Below are 23,710 nucleotides of genomic sequence, written 5' to 3'. Positions count from 1 at the left end.
AGAAGCCGACCTTGGGGAAGATCAGTTTGGATTCCGTAGAAATGTTGGAACACGTGAGGCAATACTGACCCTATGACTTATCTTAGAAGCTAGATTAAGGAAGGGCAAACCTATGTTTCTAGCATTTGTAGACTTGGAGAAAGCTTTTGACAATGTTGACTGGAATACTCTCTTTCAAATTCTGAAGGTGGCAGGGGTAAAATACAGGGAACGAAAGGCTATTTACAATTTGTACAGAAACCAGATGGCAGTTATAAGAGTCGAGGGACATGAAAGGGAAGCAGTGGTTGGGAAGGGAGTGAGACAGGGTTGTAGTCTCTCCCCGATGTTATTCGATCTGTATATTGGGCAAGCAGTGAAGGAAACAAAAGAAAAATTCGGAGTAGGTATTAAAATCCATGGAGAAGAAATAAAAACTTAGAGGTTTGCTGATGACATTATAATTCTGTCAGAGACAGCTAAGGACTTGGAAGAGCAGTTGAATGGAATGGATAGTGTCTTGAAAGGAGGATATAAGATGAACATCAACAAAAGCAAAACGAGGATAGTGGAATGTAGTCAAATTAAATCGGGTGATGCTGAGGGAATTAGATTAGGAAATGAGACACGTAAAGTAGTAAAGAAGTTTTGCTATTTGGGGAGCAAAATAACTGATGATGGTCAAAGTAGAGAGGATATAAAATGTAGACTGGCAATGGCAAGGAAAGCGTTTCTGAAGAAGAGAAATTTGTTAACATCGAGTATTGATTTAAGTGTCAGGAAGTCGTTTCTGAAAGTATTTGTATGGAGTGTAGCCATGTATGGAACATGGACGATAAATAGTTGGGACGAGAAGAGAATAGAAGCTTTTGAAATGCAGTGCTACAGAAGAATGCTGAAGATTAGATGGGTAGATCACATAACTAATGAGGAGGTATTGAATAGGATTGGGGAGAACAGAAGTTTGTGGCACAACTTGACTAGAAGAAGGGATCGGTTGGTAGGACATGTTCTGAGGGATCAAGGGATCACCGAGTTAGTATTGGAGGGCAGTGTGGAGGGTAAAAATCGTAGAGGGAGACCAAGAGATGAATACACTAAGCAGACTCAGAAGGATGTAGGTTGCAGTAGGTACTGGGAGATGAAGAAGCTTGCACAGGATAGAGTAGCATGGAGAGCTGCATCAAACGAGTCTCAGGACTGAAGACCACAACAACAACAACAACAACAACAACAACAACAACATGATCGTCCGGCTTTGTTTGGGAACATATCTACGAAGGTTATGAAAATTTGCTCACAAAAAACACTGTGAACACAGGTTTAGGAAAATGTGTGATCACAAGCTGCACTAAGATGGCAGCGGGAGGAGTGCTAAACCCAGACTGCAGTTTGTACTAGAAACAGCATTCATATGACGCTGCCGGCAATGAGAGTTGTTCATATTGTTGAACGTTCCCCTGCTGCGCGTGAACGTCTGGTGACATCACAGTAAATCGTTGTCACTCATTATGCGAAACATTACTCATAAGTGTGTATTTTTGCAATTTGTTTTGTTCGTTATTTGAATTGTGCTTATGGGATGGCCTTAAGTGAGGGTTCTCTGTAGATTATTAGGGTATTTTCTAGAGTAAGGGAAGGAAGGAGGAGGAGTGTTAGTTGGGATGTGATTTGACAATGCAGGCATGACACATAATTACAGGACAACTTTATTTGCAACTCACTGCTTGGAGAACACACACAACTTGTAACAGTTAACTTTAAAACATACGCATAGTGACATTTACAGATAGTTATAAATTAGAAATTGAGTGTTACGTTCGTTGCCCTAGGATTGAAGTCAAAGTCTTTCAGCTTTAGTGCAAAAGGTACCTTCTTCAGTCAATCTGCCATCATGTCTTCTGTTGGCTACTACTCCAGTTTCAGTGGACACTCTTGTAGAGCCTGACATGATGTGATGTTTTATGTAAATGTGACTTGTTGAGTGAAAAACTGGGTTGTGTGCTAACTTTCCAGCTGATTGTCATTAAAAAGGTGATATGTAACATTTTTCCTATAACCAGCTCCATCATGAATGTTGACAGTGGAATTGCCTCTTTTGCTGTTTCCATGAGGCTCATGCACTCAACTTTGGTTGATGAAATAGTAACAAGTCTTTGCTTGCATGAACACTATGATATTGCTGCTCTGGATAAGGTGGAACTGTAGCTGAAGGAAGACTTCCCATCAGCAATGGACTTTCCCAGTCAGCATCTGCGAAACTGAAGATTCCTTCTTTTTCCTTGGCATAGGCAAGTTCCGTGTGTGTGGTTCCTTTGAAGTATCTAAGGATTCGCTTAGCATCTTTCCAGTGAATACAGTTATGGCTGTCATTGTACTGGCTTAGCTCGTTGACCGGGTAGTGTATGTCATGTCAAGTGCTGATGGTAATTTAAATCATTGCTCCAACCAGTTCTCTGAATGGATAAAGAGTACAATGTTTTTTTTATTTGTAGCCATTGCATCCAACTTGCTCCCAGTTGCCATTAGAGTTCTTGATTTGATTTGGTTTTTATCAGGGAAGCAAAAACAACATTGATAAAGTCCGCTGCTGCCCACACTGAAACAGAGTTTAGTGTGTGGTATCATTCCCTGTGTCTCTAGTAAAGCCAACCAATGCTCTCGAACAGTGCAAGGAGATCCTTCACTAGTGCTTTGCTAGACACAATTTCTTCAGGTCTGGTTGATCCAAATACTCTGTGTCTTTTAATCTCCAATGCTTCGCATTTGAACATAAAATGTGATGAGGTTTCCTCTCCCACACCACACATCCTACATTTGGGGTCTTCTTTTATTATCCCCATTGTATGTAAGTGTTTTTTGATATTCTTGTGGCCTGTCAACAGTCCAACCATGAGTTTCATTCTCAAGCCCAGGATTGAGAGACTTCTTAGAACATGGCGTCGGCGTCAATACCTTGCCATGTTTCTGCATTTGGACCTTAGCCCAGTATTCTACATGCTGTCTCCTTGTCCTGTCTTGTAGTTTTATTTTGATCGTTGCGTTGGCGATCGTCAGGACAGGTTCCTGTCCAATAAATGGTGTCTTCGCCCCATCCTGGCCAACCTATTGGCTTGCTCATTACCACTAATCCCTCAGTGACCAGGGCCCCACAATAGTTTTTCCCTATTGCTTTCCCCTAGCTCCACAAGGACTTAATGGCATTCTGCCATGATCTTTGATCTTGTTGCAGAGTCTGCCAGTGCTTTTAGGGCTGCTTGGCTGTCTGACTGAATGAAAGTGCTATGACCTCTGTAGCACCTCCACAAATTCTCCTCCACGCACACCCTGATAGCAGATATTTCTGTTTCAAACACAATGGCCATCTTCCGTAGAGAAATTGCACTTTCCAGCCTTGGCTGCACTCCGTATACCCCGGCCCCAACACCTTGGTCTGTTTTCGAACCATCAGTGAACCAGACTATGTCCCCAGTACGGTTTCAAAATTTGTCATCCCAGAGCTCTAATTCCTATTACTACATTGAAAGGCTTGTTGAAGCAGCTGGGGGTTATTATATAGTTGGCCGCCATGTCCCTCAACCGTACCTATGCCTACCTCACTCAGTATTTTAGTGTGAGATGCTGGATACCCCAGTGAGTTCCAGTTTTTGCCAGTCTTTAACCTGTGTGCTCCAGCTGCTGCCTCCATATTTACCACAGGTGTAAAGGGGTCATATCCAGCATGGTTCCCATCCCAGCAGTGGGTGTGCTGCTAATTCTGCCCGTAATGGCTAAGCAGGCCAATCTTTGCACTTTAGCAGCTACCTGCTGTTCTACCTTTTTCCAACACACTATAGCCCCATAAGTGATCATAGTCTTACTACCATGGTGTATATCCAGTCTATACTCTTGGGGCTTAAGTCCCAGTTTTTACCACAAGCTCTCCTGGTACTCATTAGGGTACCTTTCACCTTGGAACAGGTGCTCCTTAAGTGAGGGGTCCACAGTAGTTTCTCATCCAGGGTTACCCCTAAATATTTCACTACCTCTTCACTGGTAGTTTAATCGAGAAGGTTCAGATTTCAGCATATGTGCTGGATCTGCTTCCTCATAAAATGGTACGACAGTCTTCCAAGGGCTGACCATTAGGTCATGTTTTCTGCACCAATTTTGAACAATGTTCAATGCTCCTTGTGCCATAGCTCTCTGACTGTACTTAAAAATTTGCAAAGTAGTACTATGACAAGATTGTCTGCATATCCCTGCTGAAAGTACTGTTTAGAGTTTAATCCTACAAAACTGGGTGTTGTGTGCTGTCCTTAGATTAGTTAGGTTTAAGTAGTTCTAAGTTCTGGGGGACTGATGACCATAGATGTTAAGTCCCATAGTGCTCAGAGCCATTTGAACAATTTTTTTTAATCCTACAAAGAGTTCATTCACCACAAGGTTCCGCTATAGAGGGGACAGGATCCCTCCTTGTAGACAGCCGGCCGAAGTGGCCGTGCGGTTAAAGGCGCTGCAGTCTGGAACCGCAAGACCGCTACGGTCGCAGGTTCGAATCCTGCCTCGGGCATGGATGTTTGTGATGTCCTTAGGTTAGTTAGGTTTAACTAGTTCTAAGTTCTAGGGGACTAATGACCTCAGCAGTTGAGTCCCATAGTGCTCAGAGCCATTTGAACCTCCTTGTAGACAGCCTCTGTTGGTGTTGATTACCATTTTTTCTTGCATCATGGTGGCTTCCACTTTTCTACCATTAAGCGTGGCTCTAATCTACCTACAAATGGTGGTCTCCAAGCCATGTACCTTTGCTGTCTTAACCATGGATTTAAAGGCAATGTTACTAAAAGCCCCTTCGATGTCCAAGAAGATGCAGAGGGCTATTTCCTGAAAGGGTAGTGCTTTCTCCACCTTCCAAACGAGTTGGTGGAGTGCAGTTTCACATGATTTTTTTCTGGTTGGTATGCATGTGGTTTGTGTGTGGAGGGACTGTAGGTAACCATCTCTTCCTAATGTGCACATTGACCACTTTTTATAATGTTTCAAGAAGAAAGGAGAACAGACAGATTGGTCTCATATCCCCGGCTGTGGTATGTTCAGTTCTTCCTGGCTTTGGAATGAAGACAACCTTCACTGCCCTCCAGATGTTACGAATGATTCCTGTTGCTCGACTAATCCTACATAACCCATCCAAGAATTCTGCTTCAGTTTGTGATACCCGGAGCAGGTGGGATTAACAGAAGACACTGGATTTTCACAAGGAAGTGAAAATGTCATTGCAGTGTTGAAGAACATAGATAGACATATGCCTGAAGATAGGTGGAAACTATTCTGCGGAAGTGAAAATGTCATTGCAGTGTTGAAGAACATAGATAGACATATGCCTGAAGATAGGTGGAAACTATTCTGCAAATGCCTACTTAAAAAGTTTCAAGAATCAGTATTTAGGGAAGGTTTAAGGAGTATACTACAGCCCCCCCCCCCCCCCTCCCCGTTTCCTGCATATTTCTCCTGTAGAAAATGCGAGAACATTAAACTTACTACAGTGTGCCCAGAAGCATTTAAACAGTCATTTCTTTCATGCTCCGCATGCATTTGGAATGGGAAGAATCTGCAATGTTATGGATTCATGTATACCCTCTGTCATTCACTTCAGCATTTTGAATGTGTGTAGCTGGGAATTTCAGTTGCATGACGTGCTTTCATGATGTTCATTTCTAAGAACTTTTTTCAGTATAATTTTAGTAATGTTTTACTGTCCTTAAAATTCAGCAAAAGCATTTAGCAATTTTAAATCATTTTTTTTTCTCTACAAATGGACATTTGCAACAGGCCTATGTTTCGGCACTTGCCACATACAGTGCCAGCATATTGATACTCTTCTTGAGCGAGAATTAATTAAGTATGGAGCATTGCTACTTCTTGTAGTGAGCAGACTTTCATTTACTGCTCTATATTTATGACCACTGTAACAAAACTGTAGAAGTTTTTTTCCTCCGCTAATCTTCAGAAGTAGTAACAAAAATGGGTAGAAGTATATAATGTAGCTTGGCTTTCAGTGGTGGACTACAATGGACTACAAGCCCTCTGCTTTGTGTCCTAGTCTTCCTCATTGTGTAGACGTTGTCAGTTGCATATGTTGTTTGCTTTTCAGTTTTCACTTTTTGTGATATAGACTGGTTATCTTAAATGATTATTGGAAGTTACAGACTGCTATTTTGACTCTCGAAAATCTGGCGGAAAAAGCTAACTTTGCTGTTGGAGATACCATGGGAATGATTCTTTTTACATAATTATATTTTAAACTCAGTTTCAGTCTTTCATTGTTAAGTATATTTCTGTACCATCCCTACCTAGAATATGCCAAATTTACTGTCTTACTGCTATCAATGGTTGGGTAAAAATACATTATCTTCAGATAATTTGAAATGTGTTTCTCACCCACATAGAGACGATGGCTTCCACAAAGATGAGCTTTTATTAACTTGGGTTGCAAGGACTTCGGGTATATAAAATCCTACTTTGCAAGTAGTTATCCGTGGCACTTATTTATTTATAATGACACCATCATAAAGAACAATTACTTTCCAACAGCAACCAAGACGGCTGCTTTATGATGAGTACACCATGCTGGATTGTCATCACCATCCTACAGCATCATTCTGAAACTGGCTAGTGCTGTTAACTAGTGACGTGTCTGTTGCTTTTAGTTGTGGTGGGAGAACGATTGTTCAGATCTTTATCTGGCCATCCAGATTTAATTTTCTGTTTGATGAGGGCATGGCAAATTTCCTTCCCCATCCTTTTGTAATCCGAGCTTGTGCTCCATCTCTAATGACCTCACAGTTAATGGAACATTAAACTCTAATCTTCCTTTGAGTCGTTTACTTGTTTCTTGACGAAAATGCAGCTCCCACTAATTTTGATCTACCACTGATCACCTGGTGCATTTGGACTCAGCAGTTGGATAAGCTTTCATATGTCACCACTCACCTAATTGCTATGCTCTTCAATATACATGGTGTCCATAATTGAAGTTGCAGTTTCAAAATGCTGTAGAAAGAGAACCACTGCTCAGAATGACGTCATATTTGAACAGCATATTATTGACATGGCACTCTGTCTTCAGGCCACAAGTGGCCCATCGGGACCATCCGACCGCCGTATCACCCTCAGTTGAGGATTCGGATAGGAGGGGCGTGTGGTCAGCGCACCACTCTCCCGGTCGTTATGATGGTTTTCTTTGACCAGAGCCACTACTATTTGGTCGAGCAGCTCCTCAATTGGCATCACGAGGCTGAGTGCACCCCGAAAAATGGCAACAGCGCATGGCGGCTGGATGGTCACCCATCCAAGTGCCGACCACACCTGACAGCGCTTAACTTTGGTGATCTCACGGGAACCGGTGTATCCACTGCGGCAAGGCCGTTGCCCGAAGAGACATTAAACAAAAATTAACGAAAATTTGACCAATAGCTGGCTCTGTAAGCATCACAGTATTCATATCAGTAGATGCGCAGCACATGGCAGTTACTCGTTTGGCGTCAGGTGTCCAGCATGACTGTCTGTCGGAGGGCTCTTGGACTACTGGTAAAGCTCTTTCACAAGAAGTGTGATTGTGTGCTAGTATTCCAGTAGCCCTGCATAAGTTCCAGTCACTCGAGGGTATGAAAAAAGGCATGGCCTGATGTCTGCTAAGGGTCTGAAGAAAATATTACAGAATTCGAAGACAGGTTCTTTTGAAGTGCAGTGTGGCAGAGGAAGGAAAGCAGTAAATCAAACATCTGTCAAAGATATGGTCACAGGATTGCAGGATGGCTTAACTTGTGTTGTGCAAACATGCAGTACATGGGGAATTGCCCAAATGTTGGACATGCCTGTGAGCTCAGCACATAAAATCTTACGAAACATTGTGCATTGCTATCCATACAAAATCACTCATGTTCAGGAGTTGCTTCCTGCTGACATTAATGCTAAAGAAATATTTGCTGTGGAATTTCTTGCTCTTATGGAAGTTAGCAATGAATCGTCACGGAACATTCTGTGGACAGACTAAGTCCATTTCTATTTCCAAGAACATGTCAATACACAGAACTGCAGACTATGGGCAACAGAAAATCGGGACACACACCAATTTGTTACCACTTCATTCTGCGGAGTTGATTGTGCGATGCAGACTGATGGCATCATTTATTGTAAGGCTGTATTTTTTTTGAGGAGTTGAGTCATGTGGGTCTTTCTATCTCTAGTGTCACTGGTAAATGTTAAGAGAGTTTTGTGCACAGTTGTCATTCCAACCTTTCAACAACATGGATGTGTGGGTAGGCTCATTGTCATGCGAGACGGCTCTCTTCCACACATTGCACAGCCAGTGAAGTGGCTGCTGCAACGGTATTTTGGAAATGCTAGAATTATCAGCAGTCATTTCCCAACACCTTGCTATTGAGATCACCTGATATTGAGCTGTGTAACTTCAGGCTTGTGTTCAGTGCTCCAATTACAAATGTAGCTGAATTGGAGGTATGCATTGTGCAACTAATTCTGAATGTGACCTCTAGATCTGTTGTGGAACATGCTGTTTCTCGATTTCAACTAGTGGCTGAAAATGCTGGATAGCATGTTGCATATAGACTGTCAGTTCTTTCTCATGTGGTGTTTGGTCTCAGGAGAGTTAAAAACTGATCTAATTTTGCTTTTTATATGGATTTTGGCCTCAGGACAATTAAAAACGAAATTTTCCTTTATGATGTGGTATGACCTTGCTGTGGCGAATTGGCTTACCTAACAGTGACACAACTATTGAGTGCCGAACTTGTGCAGTCATGCACATTGAACAGTACAGATGATGTAATGTGCAGCTCAAACATGTCAGATTGCGATTCATCTGTCATTTGTAGCCAACCCCTTTTATGTTGACAGTGCCAGCCAGGTGAAATTTTCTTCAATTTTTTTTTCTATGATGTTTCCCTCTGAGCCAGTAATATAATTTTCAATTTTGACATCATTCTGAGCAATGGTTCACTTTCTACACTGTTTCGAAACTGGAACTTGATTATGGGCACACTGTACAGAAAACATAAACCATCTGGCAACATCCTTTCCACGCTAAATAGATAATGTTTCTGAGGCCTCCTGTTGATCGCCAGGAAGAACATCTCTACAGTTTTCCAATGCCCAAATGGGACTGCCCTTCAACATACAACATATGCAAGAGAATGGATTGTCACGGATCATTCCTGTCATGATCTGTGCTAAACCAATTGACAGGCTCATACGTGCTAAGAGCCTCATGGTCTCGTCTTCTCATCACATCTGCTTCCACCACAGTGTCATATCACTGCATGTCACCAAATGCCAGCCCCAGGGAGCCATCCCACTCTCTTTAGACCCATAGTGATGTGCAGAATGGCATTAAAACAAAACTTGCAGTTTTATTGGCTAGGAGGTACAAGACATGTGCAACATTCAAAAAATTTTTATTGTGGCCGGAAGGGGCTGATGGGAAGTATAATATATTATACTATTGTTCTTATGTTATATTATGGTCATACATACATATGTACTTCAATTACAGCTGTGCATGAAATTGTCTGAAGCAATTTGCCCCTCTGTATCTGCATCTGCTGAAGCCTAAGGATGACACGGAAGCCAGTTGGTACTGTTGGGCCTACAAGACCCATTCAGAGGGTATTCTCAACTATGGGAAAAATGTGTTTTGTTTTGGATTATGTTCAGCCACATTCACTCTGAAGTGAAACTGTTTGTTGCCCGCTGCTTTGTTTTGGTTCTGCTCACATATGTACTTATTACTCAATCTAAGATATCATCTGCCATGTTAGTGTTGTATTGAGGGACAATGGATGGCCAGTCTCTTTCTGCACTTTTTTACACTATTGTGTACATTTATCCTTGGGTTCAAAAGCAAACTTAGTTGAAGCCAGAAATGTCCTATTACCAGATCACGTAATTATGGCAATTTTTTCATTACACTGAACCATCTGATCATGGCTGCCTCTTCCAGCCCTCTTTATAGCAGAATCTTTCAGAAACAATATCTGTAGTCATATTCGATAGTAAAAAAATTAGTAATATTTCTGTGCAAGACTTAATAAAATAAAGGAATCAAGGTAAAATATGTCAGTCATAACCTTGCAGGAGCTGTCACATACCTTCAACACTGTCTTCTCTCCAATGTCTGTGTTTTGTGGAACAGAATTAACTGTGCTCTCAGAATATCATCCTTTCCACTGATACTCAATAAAGTCCTAGAGTACACCATTTCAAGATGCCATTACAAAAATCTTTATTCCAACAGGATTTAGTTTGCCTTTGGTATACTATCTCATAGCTCCTGGAAGGGGATCATTTGTTTGTCAGTACAGATGTTTGTAGATCATGAGATTTTCAACCAAGATTTTCAAACCATACTTAGTGTAAATTTCACCTTCCAGAAGTGATTAGATTATTTATCCTGTTGAGATAGTGTTACCATTTACTACTTTCAGGTTGGTTTGAAGAAGGAAGAATCTGTTTCTGTAAATGTCTGCTATTTCAAAATTCTTGCTACTTGAGCCCAAACTATTAGCAGATGTAGATAAACAATTAGTATTGTGTAAATGTACTGTGAAAAGAAAGTTTTCACTTCTTCTACATTGCTATAAAATGATTTTCCTGGATGTTCTAAACCCATTAAATTAGTAAATTTGGCTAATTTGCAAAAAAATGTAGACAGTCTAGAAAGTGCTCAAATGGCTTCTGAAGATTGTAATTAGACACTGGTTGTGGTGTAGGAATTAGGGTTGGTGAAAATCTGCTTGAGAGAAAAGAAAAAAGCCTGTAATTTATACAATCCATTATCTCAGCATTTTAGTTCCTCATTATTAAATAAACTTTGCTAGAAAAGGTTAAAACTTGCATATCCATTTGCTTGTAAGAATCCTGTTCGTTTCTTGTCCCGACTGGTTTAAAATTTCAGAGCATTTGCCTAAGAGTCCTTATTTGAAATTCCCCAAGAAGAGTTAATATTTTCCTGAAACAGTCACATACTTATTTCAAATTTGTCTTGTGTATCTTCAAACTAATAATCAGTGTTTTGGGTCTGTTTGATGTATTAGAGCCGAAATTGCATTGTCTGTAGGCCTAGGAGTGAAAGCAAACCATCGTCAGTTGGCATGTTAAATAACATTAGTATCAAATGTGATACTTTCACATTTTTGTCCTATGAAAGCCATAAAGAATTGTATTTCAATTCTACGACACAACTTGAATGAACTTCAGTAATCTGAAACCTCTTCCAAAACAGAAGAAATAATATTTTATTTACCTTTATTTCTGCTAGCAGCATGGGGCAGCTTGCACACTCTTTCACTATCCTGATGTCTCATGTGAAAGTGGTAACATTTGCAACAATTAGCAGTCATGTTCTGCATGAAGTAAAGCTTGTGACATTGTTGGTTCCAGTGACAAATATGCACTCTTAGCTGCGTGAAACATTTTGAAAGTGAGGTATAATATGTGATATCTGGGAACCAAAGAGGGTAAAACATGGCTTTGAATTCTTTCCACCGGAAACAGAGTTGTGCACTACCGTAGACTCAGGCTAGTACATTCTATCTCCAAGTTACAATTCAGCAACTAATTATTAGAATCTGTTGAATGACACTGCTTTTTGAGTCTCCTCCTTGTTCTTATGTGGCTGTGTCATTACACCAACTGTAATGATTATGCTCTACACACGTCATTAATACTATCCCACTTGGACTGTGATTAAATTTCATATGGATCTGAAGCAGCGTCAGTCTGAAGTAAGCTTGCCCCAGTTCGTTACAATGGTGGGAGACTGGCGACTCGAGCATTTTGTATGAACCTCAGCAGTCTTGATGGCACAGGCTGAGTTCCCAGTGCAAAAAGTCAATAACAGAAATTGCCCATAAATGATGGGGGTAACAATCCACCAGATGCCCAAATGAACCAGTCAAGAGCAGACCTTGAATCTTATAGAGCATACTTAAGTAATCTGTGAATGTCTTATATTTTGAGCTATTGATTTTTATTGTATTGTTTTGATAGCAGCTACAGCGGTACGAGGTGATCCTTGAATGAAATAAATAAGTAAATAGAAACTTTCAGAAATGACTGTAAAGTTTCACTGCAAGTACACTGGGGTCTTCTTTCAGTACCTCCATGGTGAGTATTGCTCCCTGTGATGTGTAGTCCTGTCCCATGGCTTAAAGATGACTATTGCTCCAATGACTTTCTCATTTATGACACACAAAGTGACTGCATTGATTGCTCAGAATCAATGGCAGAGTTTTCTTTGAAATCATTTACCCCAGAGGGTATGGAAAGAGATTCCTATGTAATGAGTGTTGCGTATTTACTGCTGAACTGCAATCCATCACCCAGGCCATGCAGTGCACCAGTAGTCGGGAGTGTGAGGTTACTATTATGTTACAATACTCGCGTAACATGCTGGCATCCAACTTCCAAGACTAGTTAACAGAGCTTCATCTCGGTCCCTTTTATTTGTACACCAAATTGTGTGTATACAGGGAAATAAGGTGGCAGATTGGAAGGCCAAGCAAGCTAAGACTAAAGAAAGGTTAGTCATTGAAATATCTGACACTGAGGTGCCATAATTTAAAATTATTGGTGGAAGGAAATCCACAACTACCCTCAACAAAATGAGATTAATGAAACCCAAGCTGTATGGAGTACTTCTAGAAGAACCTTCTGAGAATAATCCATTGGGCTCTGGCGACCACATGAGACGCACACACTTCTTTCCTGTAAAAAGAAAAAATAGGGTGTCTTAATCCAGTTGTGAATGTAGTGCATTCATCACTGTGGCTCATGAGTTTGTGGAATGCACCATTTAGAGATCAATGAGTAAAGAACTTAAGGTGGTTACTCATTTCTGTCACAACTTGCAGACAATGAAATGGATGGATTTTGTAATCACAATTGATTATTGTAATAAAAAAGTCCCACTGTTGCAGTGTTATAGAGGGTGGATGGGTGGGGAAGGTGAACTGCTCCCTCCAGCTCTGGCACAGTGGTACTGCCTGCCTGCCTGCCTGCCTGCACTCACTCCACGCCACACACTGTTTCTCCAGGGTATCTGAAAGCCAATCGTCCTACTTATCACTGCTCGTAGGCCTGTTGGTTCTGCTGCATCTACTTTCCTGGGAAAGAAAACAGCCATATTTTTCCCATTGCGTCAACTGTTGTGCATTTCATTTTTGGAGGGACAGATGACAACACAATTTGGTATCTTAAAACACCAGCATCATAATATAAAGTCTGAGATCTGAATGTTACAAACTATACAGAAAGCTTCAAAAACAGGGTGAAGCTATGTATTTGCAGTGCCAAAATCTTACAAGCTTGTTTCATTGTATTCAGCAAAATCAGCCCTATGACACTGTTGAAGATCCTCTGTAAAGTTGGTGTTGAAAAGAGAAAATTAGGTGTTTTTTGTGTCTTGTCTGACAAAATAATATTTTTAAGTCCTGTTGCAATTAACTATGAGGTGCTATCCAAAATTTTCGGGACTGGTGCTGTCATCCTAGAAGTAGTTCCCATCTGCACACACACATGGGTCCCAGTGCTTCTGCCACTGGTCAAACGTTTTCTGGAAGTCTTGTTTTTTGAGAGTGTTTATCACCACCAGTGATACTTCTTGAATCCCCTCTAGAGTTCAACTTGAGTTTGTTTTGGGAATAGTGCAAAGTTGCAAGCTACCAAATCTGGCAAGTATGGTGGGTGGGGTAAAACCGCCATGTTTTTTGCCGAAAAGGTCCTGGTGAGCAATGACGTGTGTGAGGGTGCATTGTCATGATGCAGCAGCCAGTTTCCTTGACAACAAAGGCTGTTGTCACTGCATGTTTTCACGGAGCCGTCGCCAAACATCACAGTAGTAAGCGGAATTCACTGTTTGGTTGGATGGGACAAACTCTTTGTGCACAATTCCCTTGGTATCAAAGAAAACAATGATCATGCTCTTCACTTTGGTCTTCACCTGTCTCACTTTTTTGGGTCTTGAGAGCCCAGGCTCTTGCACTGGGATGATTGTTGCTTTCTCTCTGGGTCATAGCCATAAATCCAGCTCTCATCGGTGATAACCCATGACAAGAAGGTTGGATCGTCAGATGCGGTCTGACGAAGGTCCATGCACACTTCAACACATTGTGCCTTCTAATTAGCAGTCGAAATCCTTGGCACAAATTTTGCGGTGACACGACGCATGCCCAATTTATCAGTCAACATTCGTTGACATGTCCCCATAACCAATACCCACTTCATCCACAAGGTCTTGAAAGGTTCACCGTCGATCCGTACGAACCAGTTGTTGAAGTTTGGCAACAATGTCCTGGTGTTGTGCGGCTAATGGTCTTTCCAGTGTGAGCATCATCTTTCCCGACGTCTGTACGGCTGGCACTGAACCAGTCATGCCACTCACACGTGCGTACGGCTCATGCTCTGTCCCCCAAAAACTTGTTGAATCATTGCAAGGGTCTCAGAGATTCGCACAGAATTTGATACACACTTGTTGTTCTGTTCGCGGATCCGTTGTAAAATCGCCACACACCAAACACAGTGTGTTACGGAAATCACTGTGGACATGCTACACGTCCTCCCAGCTGAATGCCACTCTGTACACTGACTCATTAGATAAGCAGCTCTCGCCATCTAGTGGTGCAAAGGTCTACTATGCCTACTTTCCAGATGGCAGCACGAGTCCCGAAAATGGATTCCACCTTGTATTGTCTGCTAGAGTGCACACACTTTCCACCTGAAACATGTAACAAAAAAACACAGCAGTAATTATACAGTCATCTTTAATCAGCTAAAGAGTGCCATTGAAATGCTCGTCAGTGTCCTGTGGAACTTGCAAAGAACTTTTCTCTCCAGTTTACACAAAACAGGCAGCAAAATCTAAACTGAAATTAAAGGTAATCACTCTGCCATTATTTCATGGAGCCCACATGGTAAAAATGCTCAAGGATTGGTTGAATTAAGTTTTGTAAGTGATCATCTTTGAAGCAAACGGAACTGTTACATTCTTTTCCCATGCCCCATGACAAGATTGAAGTGAGTATTTCACCTTAAATTCCTTATGGCACACACTTCTTTTCAGTTTTGACTGATTGCCTTGACAATCACTAATAGTATAGTCAAATGATACCAGATCTTTTCCTCTCTCTCTCTCTCTCTCTCTCTCTCTCTCTCTCTCTCTCTATATATATATATATATATATATATATATATATATATATATATATATATATATATATATAAAATCACACAAATAACTAGTGGTCATGTTTAAGTGATTGGAGTTGAATTCTCTGTGGCAGGTAGAATGGCCACTAGAGTGCATAAGTGCACACCAAACAGCCAAAACATGATGATGATCACTGCTCACCGTGATGTTGGATGCCACCTGGAGGCAATTGCAGGCTCGTGACACAGTAGGGTTAGTATGTAAGTGGAGCATACACAGATGGGGATCTCGCTAGCAAAGATATGGGCTGCAAATGGGGAAAACCATTGAGAAAAGTGGCTCTGACAAAGGGCAGGTTATCACGCAGAGCCTGTGAATGAGTATCTCGAAAATGGTTCAGGTGGTCAAAAGTTCATGTGCAACTGCGTGCGACTGTTGTGACCATCTACAGAAAGAGGTAGGACAGTGAAACTACCATTAGGCACTAAATGGTTTGACATTGATTCTTCGCAGAATATGGCGTTCAAGGCTTGTCTTCTCGGTAGAGTATGATAGATGGTGATATGTCAGGGCTCTGCCGAAAGAACACAGTGCTAGTGCATGCATAGGTATTTTGGAGCACACCATTCATTTTAAATTGTTGAACGTGGAACTCCGCAGCAGACAATCCTTGTGTGTTCACATGCTGACCCAATGGCATTGCCAATTAAGATTGCAGTGGGCAAGGGACCATCGGGATTTGACCATTTATCAGTGGAAATGTTTGGCTCTTTGAGTGACTCATATTTTTTGCTACACTAGGTGGATGGTCAACTCCACAAACGCCGTCACCGAGGTGAATGGTGGCTCGAAACGTGCAATGTGTCATGAATGCAGGCTAGTGGGAGCAGTATTATGCTATGGGAGACACCACCTGCACTCGCATGGGACCAGTAGTAGTAATCGAAGACACGCTGACAGTTGCAAACCACCTGCATCCCTCCATGCTTAGTCTCCTCTGATGGTAATGTCATCTTTCAGCATAAAAATGCCTGTGTCTCAAGGCCAGAATCTTACTTCTGTGGTTTGAAGAGCATGATAGTGAAATCAAGTTGATGGCTTGGCCACCAGTGTCACCTGATGTGAATCTGAGAGAACCCTTCTGGATTACCTCCACAAAACTACGATCAAATTTTAGAACAGGTGATAGACAGAATCAGCACTGTATTGTTTTCCAAAGATGGACAAAGAAACTGTTAAACAGGTGGTCATAATGTTCAGGCTTGTATGTGTATAGTGATGTTACCAGGCCTACTAGTGTAGGCTGCTGTTGACACCATTTGGAGTGGTTCTGTGACTGGAAAGCATGGACTGCTGATGACTGGCGTTGTTATATTCAGCAATAAATTGTGGTTCTGCCCTACCCTGGATCACCGTTCTCAGTGAGTATGGCTGTGATACAGGGAGAAGTCCCATTCTTCTAATGTTTTGGTGTTGGTCATGGTTTGAGGAGCTATTCGGTATGGCTTCAGTCATTACTAGTAGTTATTGAGGCAACTCTGATGGCACAATGGTAAGACATGGACATCCAGTATCCTCATGTTACCTCTCATGTGACAGTATTGTGGTGCCATTTCTCAAAAGGACAATGCTCATGCACACATGGCACATGTGTTTATGACCTGCTTGTGACTTTTAGGTACTCTTCTGGCCAGCAAGATCCCCGGATCTGCCCAAGTGGACCATGTGTGGAACCAATTAGAATGTCTTGTCTCTCCCATTTCCAATGTCAAAGATAACTTGGACCAGTTAAGAGTTGTGGGCCAGCTTGTTTCCCAAGATACAATAGGTCTGTCACCCTTCCAAACCAAATATGTGCGTGCATTCAGGGCATAGGGGGTGCAAAGTCATACTGAAAAGTGCGCAGATACTGTCAGGTTCTTTGTAAATTTGATTTGGACTTGTAATCACGGAAATAACATCACTTATACCCTCTCAACCTCTGAAGTTTCTCCTTCCTGTTCTGAGGTGCTTCACTTTAGTCAGGGCAGTGTTTATTGTAAACAGTAGCAAACCTTGAGGAATGCTGGATGGATTTAGTTTCTGATATGCCTACTTAAGAATGAATTCTGTATTGTGTTTCTTACAAAGTCTTAACAAAAGGTTCGCCTAAGCACAAATTTCATTTACTGGACAATGGTTTGGAATTATAAAGGGCTGCCTGGAAGTCAATACACACTTCAACTAGTAATCTGCTATAACTTCCAAAAGTTACCCATTGTACTCGGATGAAACTGTTGTTAAGTGCCAAAAGTGGTTAACATCTTTCACTATCCATGCACATTTTTACTAAATGGCTGTAGTAGACAAGAGGTTCATTGGAAGAAGCATAAAACTATCTCAACCCCCACCCCACCCCTCCTTGTGTTAATTACTGCTGCTTTCAGTGAGATTTTTAATGCATTGCTGAATTAATGTTTAATGATTGAAAATAGTGCTAAAACTTTTGTATGGTTATAATGAAGTTGGAGGTGTTGTTGGAATAATTAATGGAAAAAAATTCTTAATTTGGAGAATAGGAAATATGGCAACATTTATAAACTGAAAGAGTTCTACAAGACAAACTTCTAGAAGCAGTGAAGGGGTTTGTTTATGGACACATGTTCCGGTGTAAAGCTGTATTTAGTCAGATCCCTTTGCAACATTGAGAAGTCTTTATTATGCATTAATTTGTTATTGAACACAGTGTGTAAGCTGTGCCAATACATATATCTTAATTCATGTATCGATTGTAAAAATATGTTGAAATGATTTTCATTGCAGGGAGCAACAAAATCTGAAGCAAAGGAATTCAGAAAGCAGCAACGCATGCGGTTGCAAGAGGAATTAGCTCAACATAGCGATTCAAGACCATCATCTTCAGCAAGCACAAAAACACCCTCTGAATGCAGTTCACCTGCTTCAATTGCAAGTGATAGTACAATCCGTCCACGTGAACCGAAAACTCGTTCTCTGGCTCTCCAGGGAGTTCTTTCGAACCGGTCAAAAGACATCTCAACCTCATCTGCTCAGCAAGATATACCAGATGAAGTAGTGGCCTCAATGGGAGGACTTTCATTGGGTCGACCACTTGGTCGTGGTAGTGCATTGATAAAAAGGACTGTGTAAAATTAAAAAGTTACCAATGTTCTGTCAGCTCAGAAAATTCGAAGTCTTGTCTTGTAAATATAAATGGATCAGAGTGTAGTAGGGTTCTGGCTGTGATGAGACCTTGCATAAGCTGGAAATATTATTTGAACTTGACACACAGTTACATAAAGAATTAACTCTTTTTCTTGTAACTTAAATTTCAAAGGCAGTTACGCCAAATGAAATTACAAAAAGTTTTAAGTCACTTCTACTTGCTTGTGGAGAGGTGTTTCTGAGATTTTTTATTATTTTATGTCATGTGCAATTTAGAACAGTGTATATTTCATTAATGGGAAATATAATTTTAATTATATATTGGAAGTAATATCAAGTAATTTTATCTTTTTATTACTTTGCAAATACATGCACACCCATATTTCCAGGATGTAAGATAACATAATTAATGTTCTGTTTTCAGTAGTGGTACACCTCTGTTCTATCTCCTTCATCTCACATCGTGCATAATATTTTTTTGTGTGCTTTAGTTCCACTAGTACTATCCCGGTGATTAAATGTGTGAAAATGTTCTAATTTCTCAGTGAAATGAGGGAGATATTGTAATTGTTTCCTCACAGTTGTTGGCACACATTGTAATGGATTTATATAAACAAGGTGTGGTTGTGTAAAGGGATATATAATGAGGAATGTACTTAAGTTGTCACATTTTTTGTAGATAGCAAACTGATGTTCAGTGAAAGAATTGTTAGCTGAAACAGGAAGGAAATGACTTTAATTGTTCAGTAATTGAATGTGAGCTGTAGGAGAGAAAATAAACAAAGACACTTCATGTTTTCTACAATGTGTGTTCAGATAACATGGCTACTAAAAATTTAGCCAAGAATCCATATTTAGCGGTTTTTTTTTTTTTGGGGGGGGGGGGGGGGGGGAGACACTTTAAAACAAGATTTCTGTGTCATTGTAATTGATGTTATTGTGTTTAGAATAACCATTAAAATTATAAAAATCAGTTGCGCAAATGATTTCTAAACCCACATTTCCACTGATTTTAAAAACATGTTATGTTCACAACGTAGTCTGATAGTCTTCAATATGATTGCAGTTGTATTTGTTGTTTGTATCCTGTTTGCACTAATGTCAATGACTTTTGCATACGTATTCACGTTGTCTGATGCACTGAAGCTGGGAGCAAAGATGTCATATTATGTATTCTTATCATGTACTATGTTATGTCCAGCAAAGAGAATGAATTAATGATATATAGTGCTGCAGTTTTAATATTTGACAATATAAGCAGACAAAAACAAAAGGCATAGTCATTGTGTTGGACGAAAACATAATATAGTGGAAATAGCAGAAATGATGTTGCATGAGCTGAATGTGGAAAAGACACTGCTTCTTGTAACTTCAGCAGGATGTCACTGCAAGATTTTTAAATTGCGTTGAACTTGAGGGAGCAACTTTGTACAAAGACAGTTTTCAGAAAAGCAGTTTCTGTGCCGCAGTTTTTTGTTGTACGAGATTCCTTACAAAGCCTTGTAAATTTATTATATATTTCATTAGCAGCAATATCTCAAATAATTCCTGCAGTGTGTAAAGGATTTCTGTATTATATATTGAATACTTGCAGTGCATTATTAATATACTATTCATTAGCAATAGCTACCACCTCTTGCACAGGAGTCTTAAAATTGATACGAACAAATGAGATAGGGGATCTGCAGATGTTGTCGATCCCTCTGTTGCATCCAGGCTCACTGAAGATTTCTTCATTCTTTTATAAAGTATTCTACTGCAAAGATGACCATTCACAATTCATCTATACTTGTTGTCAGCAGTGACCTCAGTGTGTTTTATACTCCACTGCTGCCAGATTTTCTGTATGGAGCCTTGTTTTAACTTGGAATTTATGTAGTCTGCATTTTCAGTTCCAAAGGCACTCCATCTGCTTCAGTGTAATTAAATAAAATGTCCGTTGTCTTGACACGATAGTTGTTTGAACATGTCGCTCTCTGAGGCGACACAATTATTACAGTCTGCTACAAGAATTCACGAGGTTTGTTATAAAATAAGTGCTGGCACCATACAGTGGCATTTAGTGGTAGCGGGCCAGAAACAATATCCTATCTGTACCAACACAGCCATGGGTCACTGTTTTTATGTTTGCAACAGCTTGAAAACATTTATGTAGTGATACCAGCTGCAAACAATGTTGTGAACATTGCTGCAAAACCTATTTCAAGCTCAGTGTAAATGTTGCTTTAAAGCTTCCATGACAAGAATATTTTGGCAGTTCTGTGAAATTCTCTCTTCAAAAACAGAACTAAAGTTCTTAGTTTTAATTTTGTTCCAAGTTTTTGTTGCATTTCATGCATAAATTTGCTTAAAATTGGATGTGAAACATCAAAAATCTTTGTACAAATTTTGGAACCGCATCCAAATTGCTCTTCAGTTACATATAAAGAATGAAGTTTCCCACATCAAAACAAAATTTTAAAACCATCTTATAAACATATGGGATCATTGCTGTAGTTGGCTTGTTTGTAATTGAGAATGTGTTCCTGTCCACAAATTAAAATAAAATACCTGAGCTGATATACAAATATAATTGTATGTGGTGGTGGTGGTGGTGGTGGTGGTGGTGGTGGTGGTTGGGAGCAGAGGGGGGATTGACACAGCACTGATTTAGTGGTAATAAATGGTGCTGTGATACAGTTTGCATCCATGCTCCTGGATACACTCTGTGCTATAGAACACCAAAAATCGTTAGAATCTTTGAGACATGAGGGCATGTTTTATGAGGTACAGTCGTCAATGTCGTAAATTATTACAGGTATTTTAAATTGTGACATTCAGGCTAATATTATGATTAGTTAGATGAATTCTGTTTTAGGTCATGTATCAAACTGCTTGTGTAGTTGATCAGACCACTCAACATTGATACAAAATGAGAGGCATTGGTAAACTACGTACATTGTCTGAGAAAGTGAACGAGAGGTTAACATCATGAGGTGGTATAAGATTTCAGTAAACAGTATATCGAGTGTTTTTCATTGTTTTGGAATAGGGAACGAATGGGTTTACCAAGTATATTAAGATTTGTCTTGCCCTTACAAAGGACACAGCTACTTATTTTGCTGCATTTTTGATTATATTTGCTCATCACTAGCAACCTATAAATGGATTTGGGCACTGTTTCCCATCAAGTGCATTTCTGAGGTTCCCAAGAACTGAGTTAAATGGTGGTGTTTGAATTTTGCAATGATTAAGAGCGTGTGCGATATTTACTGCATTGAAAGAAGCCTTAAGAGTCTCACATGAGTTGTGTCCTATAAGATATATTATTTTCTGGAAAAATATTATTATTATTTAGTATATAGGTATGGTATTTGTCGGCATTGCACCAGTATAAAAGCCGTGCACCCAGCTCTTAAGACTTTTTTTTTAGAAAGAAATTTCCCACTTAATACTTCTATTGCAAAGCAGTAGCACGCGTGGGCACATACGTCCAAATAATTAGGCAATACAAGTAGAAAAAAGAGCCTGCCTTTTAATTTTCGTCCTCAAATCCACAAAATTCATACTCAGAGCTGAAGGTGGTAGTACTTGAAGCTTCCATATCAGAATCTGAGTCCTCAAACAATATATTATCCTCTGTACCATCCTGTGCATTACTGATTCCACACTTCTTAAATGATTTAATCACTGTTTCAGTTTTTATAGAATCCCATGAAGCTTTGACTCACTCACAAACTTGAGAAATGCAAGGCAGTTTCAAAATCTGTGCATTGCATCCACCTGTTTCATTCATTGTAGATTCCTTAACACTTTCGCTGCGGCGTCGGTCCAGGCGTGCAACTCTCCAGTGCGGCCCAGCAACATGCGAGTGTGGGCCGGTAACACTGAAACGGCAGGTACTGTCATGAAACGGATTCGAAAGCTGTGCTGCCACGCTATCATCACTCTGTAGTTCGTCTGCAGCCTCTAAATGATAATCTCCGTGGTATGCCTCGTCCTCACTACACAGAAAATCACTGTCGTCTAGTACACTAAGTAACTGTTCCTCTGTCAATTTAGCACTTTTCCTGCTCATAGGAAGGTCCAGGTGTCTGTTCATTAGTCTCCATTACGAACAATATATGTTCGATAACTGACCACACAAAAGTTTAAACGCTTTTATGCTATCTTAGACGCTGCAAGTAGACTGCGAAATCCGACAGTGAGCGCGGACGCTTATAAGCGTCAGCCGCACTGGCTCGTGGCTTGTTGTGACGCTTATAAGCGTCAGCCGCAGCAAAAGTGTTAAATGGTCTGTTACCTAAATCTAATGGTTGAAGGAAACTAGTTAACCCTTCTGGAATTACAGCTAACTTCAGTTGTCAATCCATTCAATCTACTTTTAATCTCTTCTTCAGTGAGAATGAAACTGATCCAATACTGGCACAGTAGACAGGCTTCTTCAGTGGGCCTCTGTGTCACTTAGATCAAATTTCAAATAAAAAATCATAACCTCATTCCTCCTCCACCTGTTCAGCTGTTATTGAGTACATGGACAAATGCTCCTTTCAGCAGTTGTTCCTTGGGAAACATCTTTCCTTTTATCAAAAGTTATGACAGATTTGTCCCATCAGCATAGCGGGATGAAACAGCTGTGTAATGAGCTTTTTCATGCCCCGAAACTTTAACAATAACACTTTTTTTGCCCTTGGAATCCACAGTTCTGTCAGAAGACACATCAAATGGTAGCAGTCTTGTCCATGTTTTCAGTCTTCGAAAGTTCAAACTTTTCCCTTTTCCATGCATTAATGACAAATTGATGAAATTCAACAATTTGTTCTTTGTACTTGGCTGGCAACTTACATGATATTTTTATCTTGGTCTGCATACAAAGCTGATAGCTCTTAACAGATCTTGAACGCCACGACATTGATCCAATAAAGTTGATGACCCATTTGTTAGTGGATATTGCTTTCACTTGGATCATTTCCATAGAAACTGAAATTCCCACTTATCTGTTCTCTAAAACCCAATATTGAGTTCTGCTTCCAATTTAACAGTTACTTCTCAGGTTATATTTACTGTGAGGTGATTTCTTTAAAACATCTTCCCAATTATACCAAATTCTCATAATTTTTTCAGTTACAAGTGACCTGAAATGCTTTTCTGCAGCCCTGTTTCCATTCTCTTTAGCATATGCAATCACTTACAGCTTAAATGCAGTAGTACAGCAATGCCAGTTTTCAGCCATAGTTTGCAAAAAAAACTCCAATATAGGTATGACGCAAAGTGGATGTTCACTGTAAACACGAGAACTGAAACTTGAATGAACGGTATAAAAACTACTAACTATAGTGCACTGAACTCTATACAGCTGAAATGCTCTAAATTTGCAAGGAAGCTACC

General features: G+C 40.3%; 1 protein-coding gene across 5 annotated transcripts in view; it reads left to right on the top strand.

Moving 5' to 3' along the window:
* The window catches only part of LOC126457403 (gametocyte-specific factor 1 homolog), a 35,690-nt gene extending 16,475 nt beyond the window's left edge, over nt 1-19,215 (top strand). For all 5 annotated transcript variants that reach the window (XM_050093667.1, XM_050093664.1, XM_050093663.1 and 2 more), the window contains exon 3: nt 17,984-19,215. In XM_050093667.1, coding sequence (XP_049949624.1) covers nt 17,984-18,328 — 345 coding nt within the window. In that variant the 3' untranslated portion in view covers nt 18,329-19,215. The remainder of the gene's footprint in view (nt 1-17,983) is intronic.
* The last annotated feature ends 4,495 nt before the right edge of the window (nt 19,216-23,710 follow it).

Source organism: Schistocerca serialis, chromosome 2 (assembly GCF_023864345.2).
Source record: "Schistocerca serialis cubense isolate TAMUIC-IGC-003099 chromosome 2, iqSchSeri2.2, whole genome shotgun sequence".
Taxonomy (NCBI): Eukaryota; Metazoa; Arthropoda; class Insecta; order Orthoptera; family Acrididae; genus Schistocerca; species Schistocerca serialis.
The sequence above is the reverse complement of the archived record's forward strand: the minus strand, read 5'-3'. Positions and strand labels throughout refer to the sequence as shown.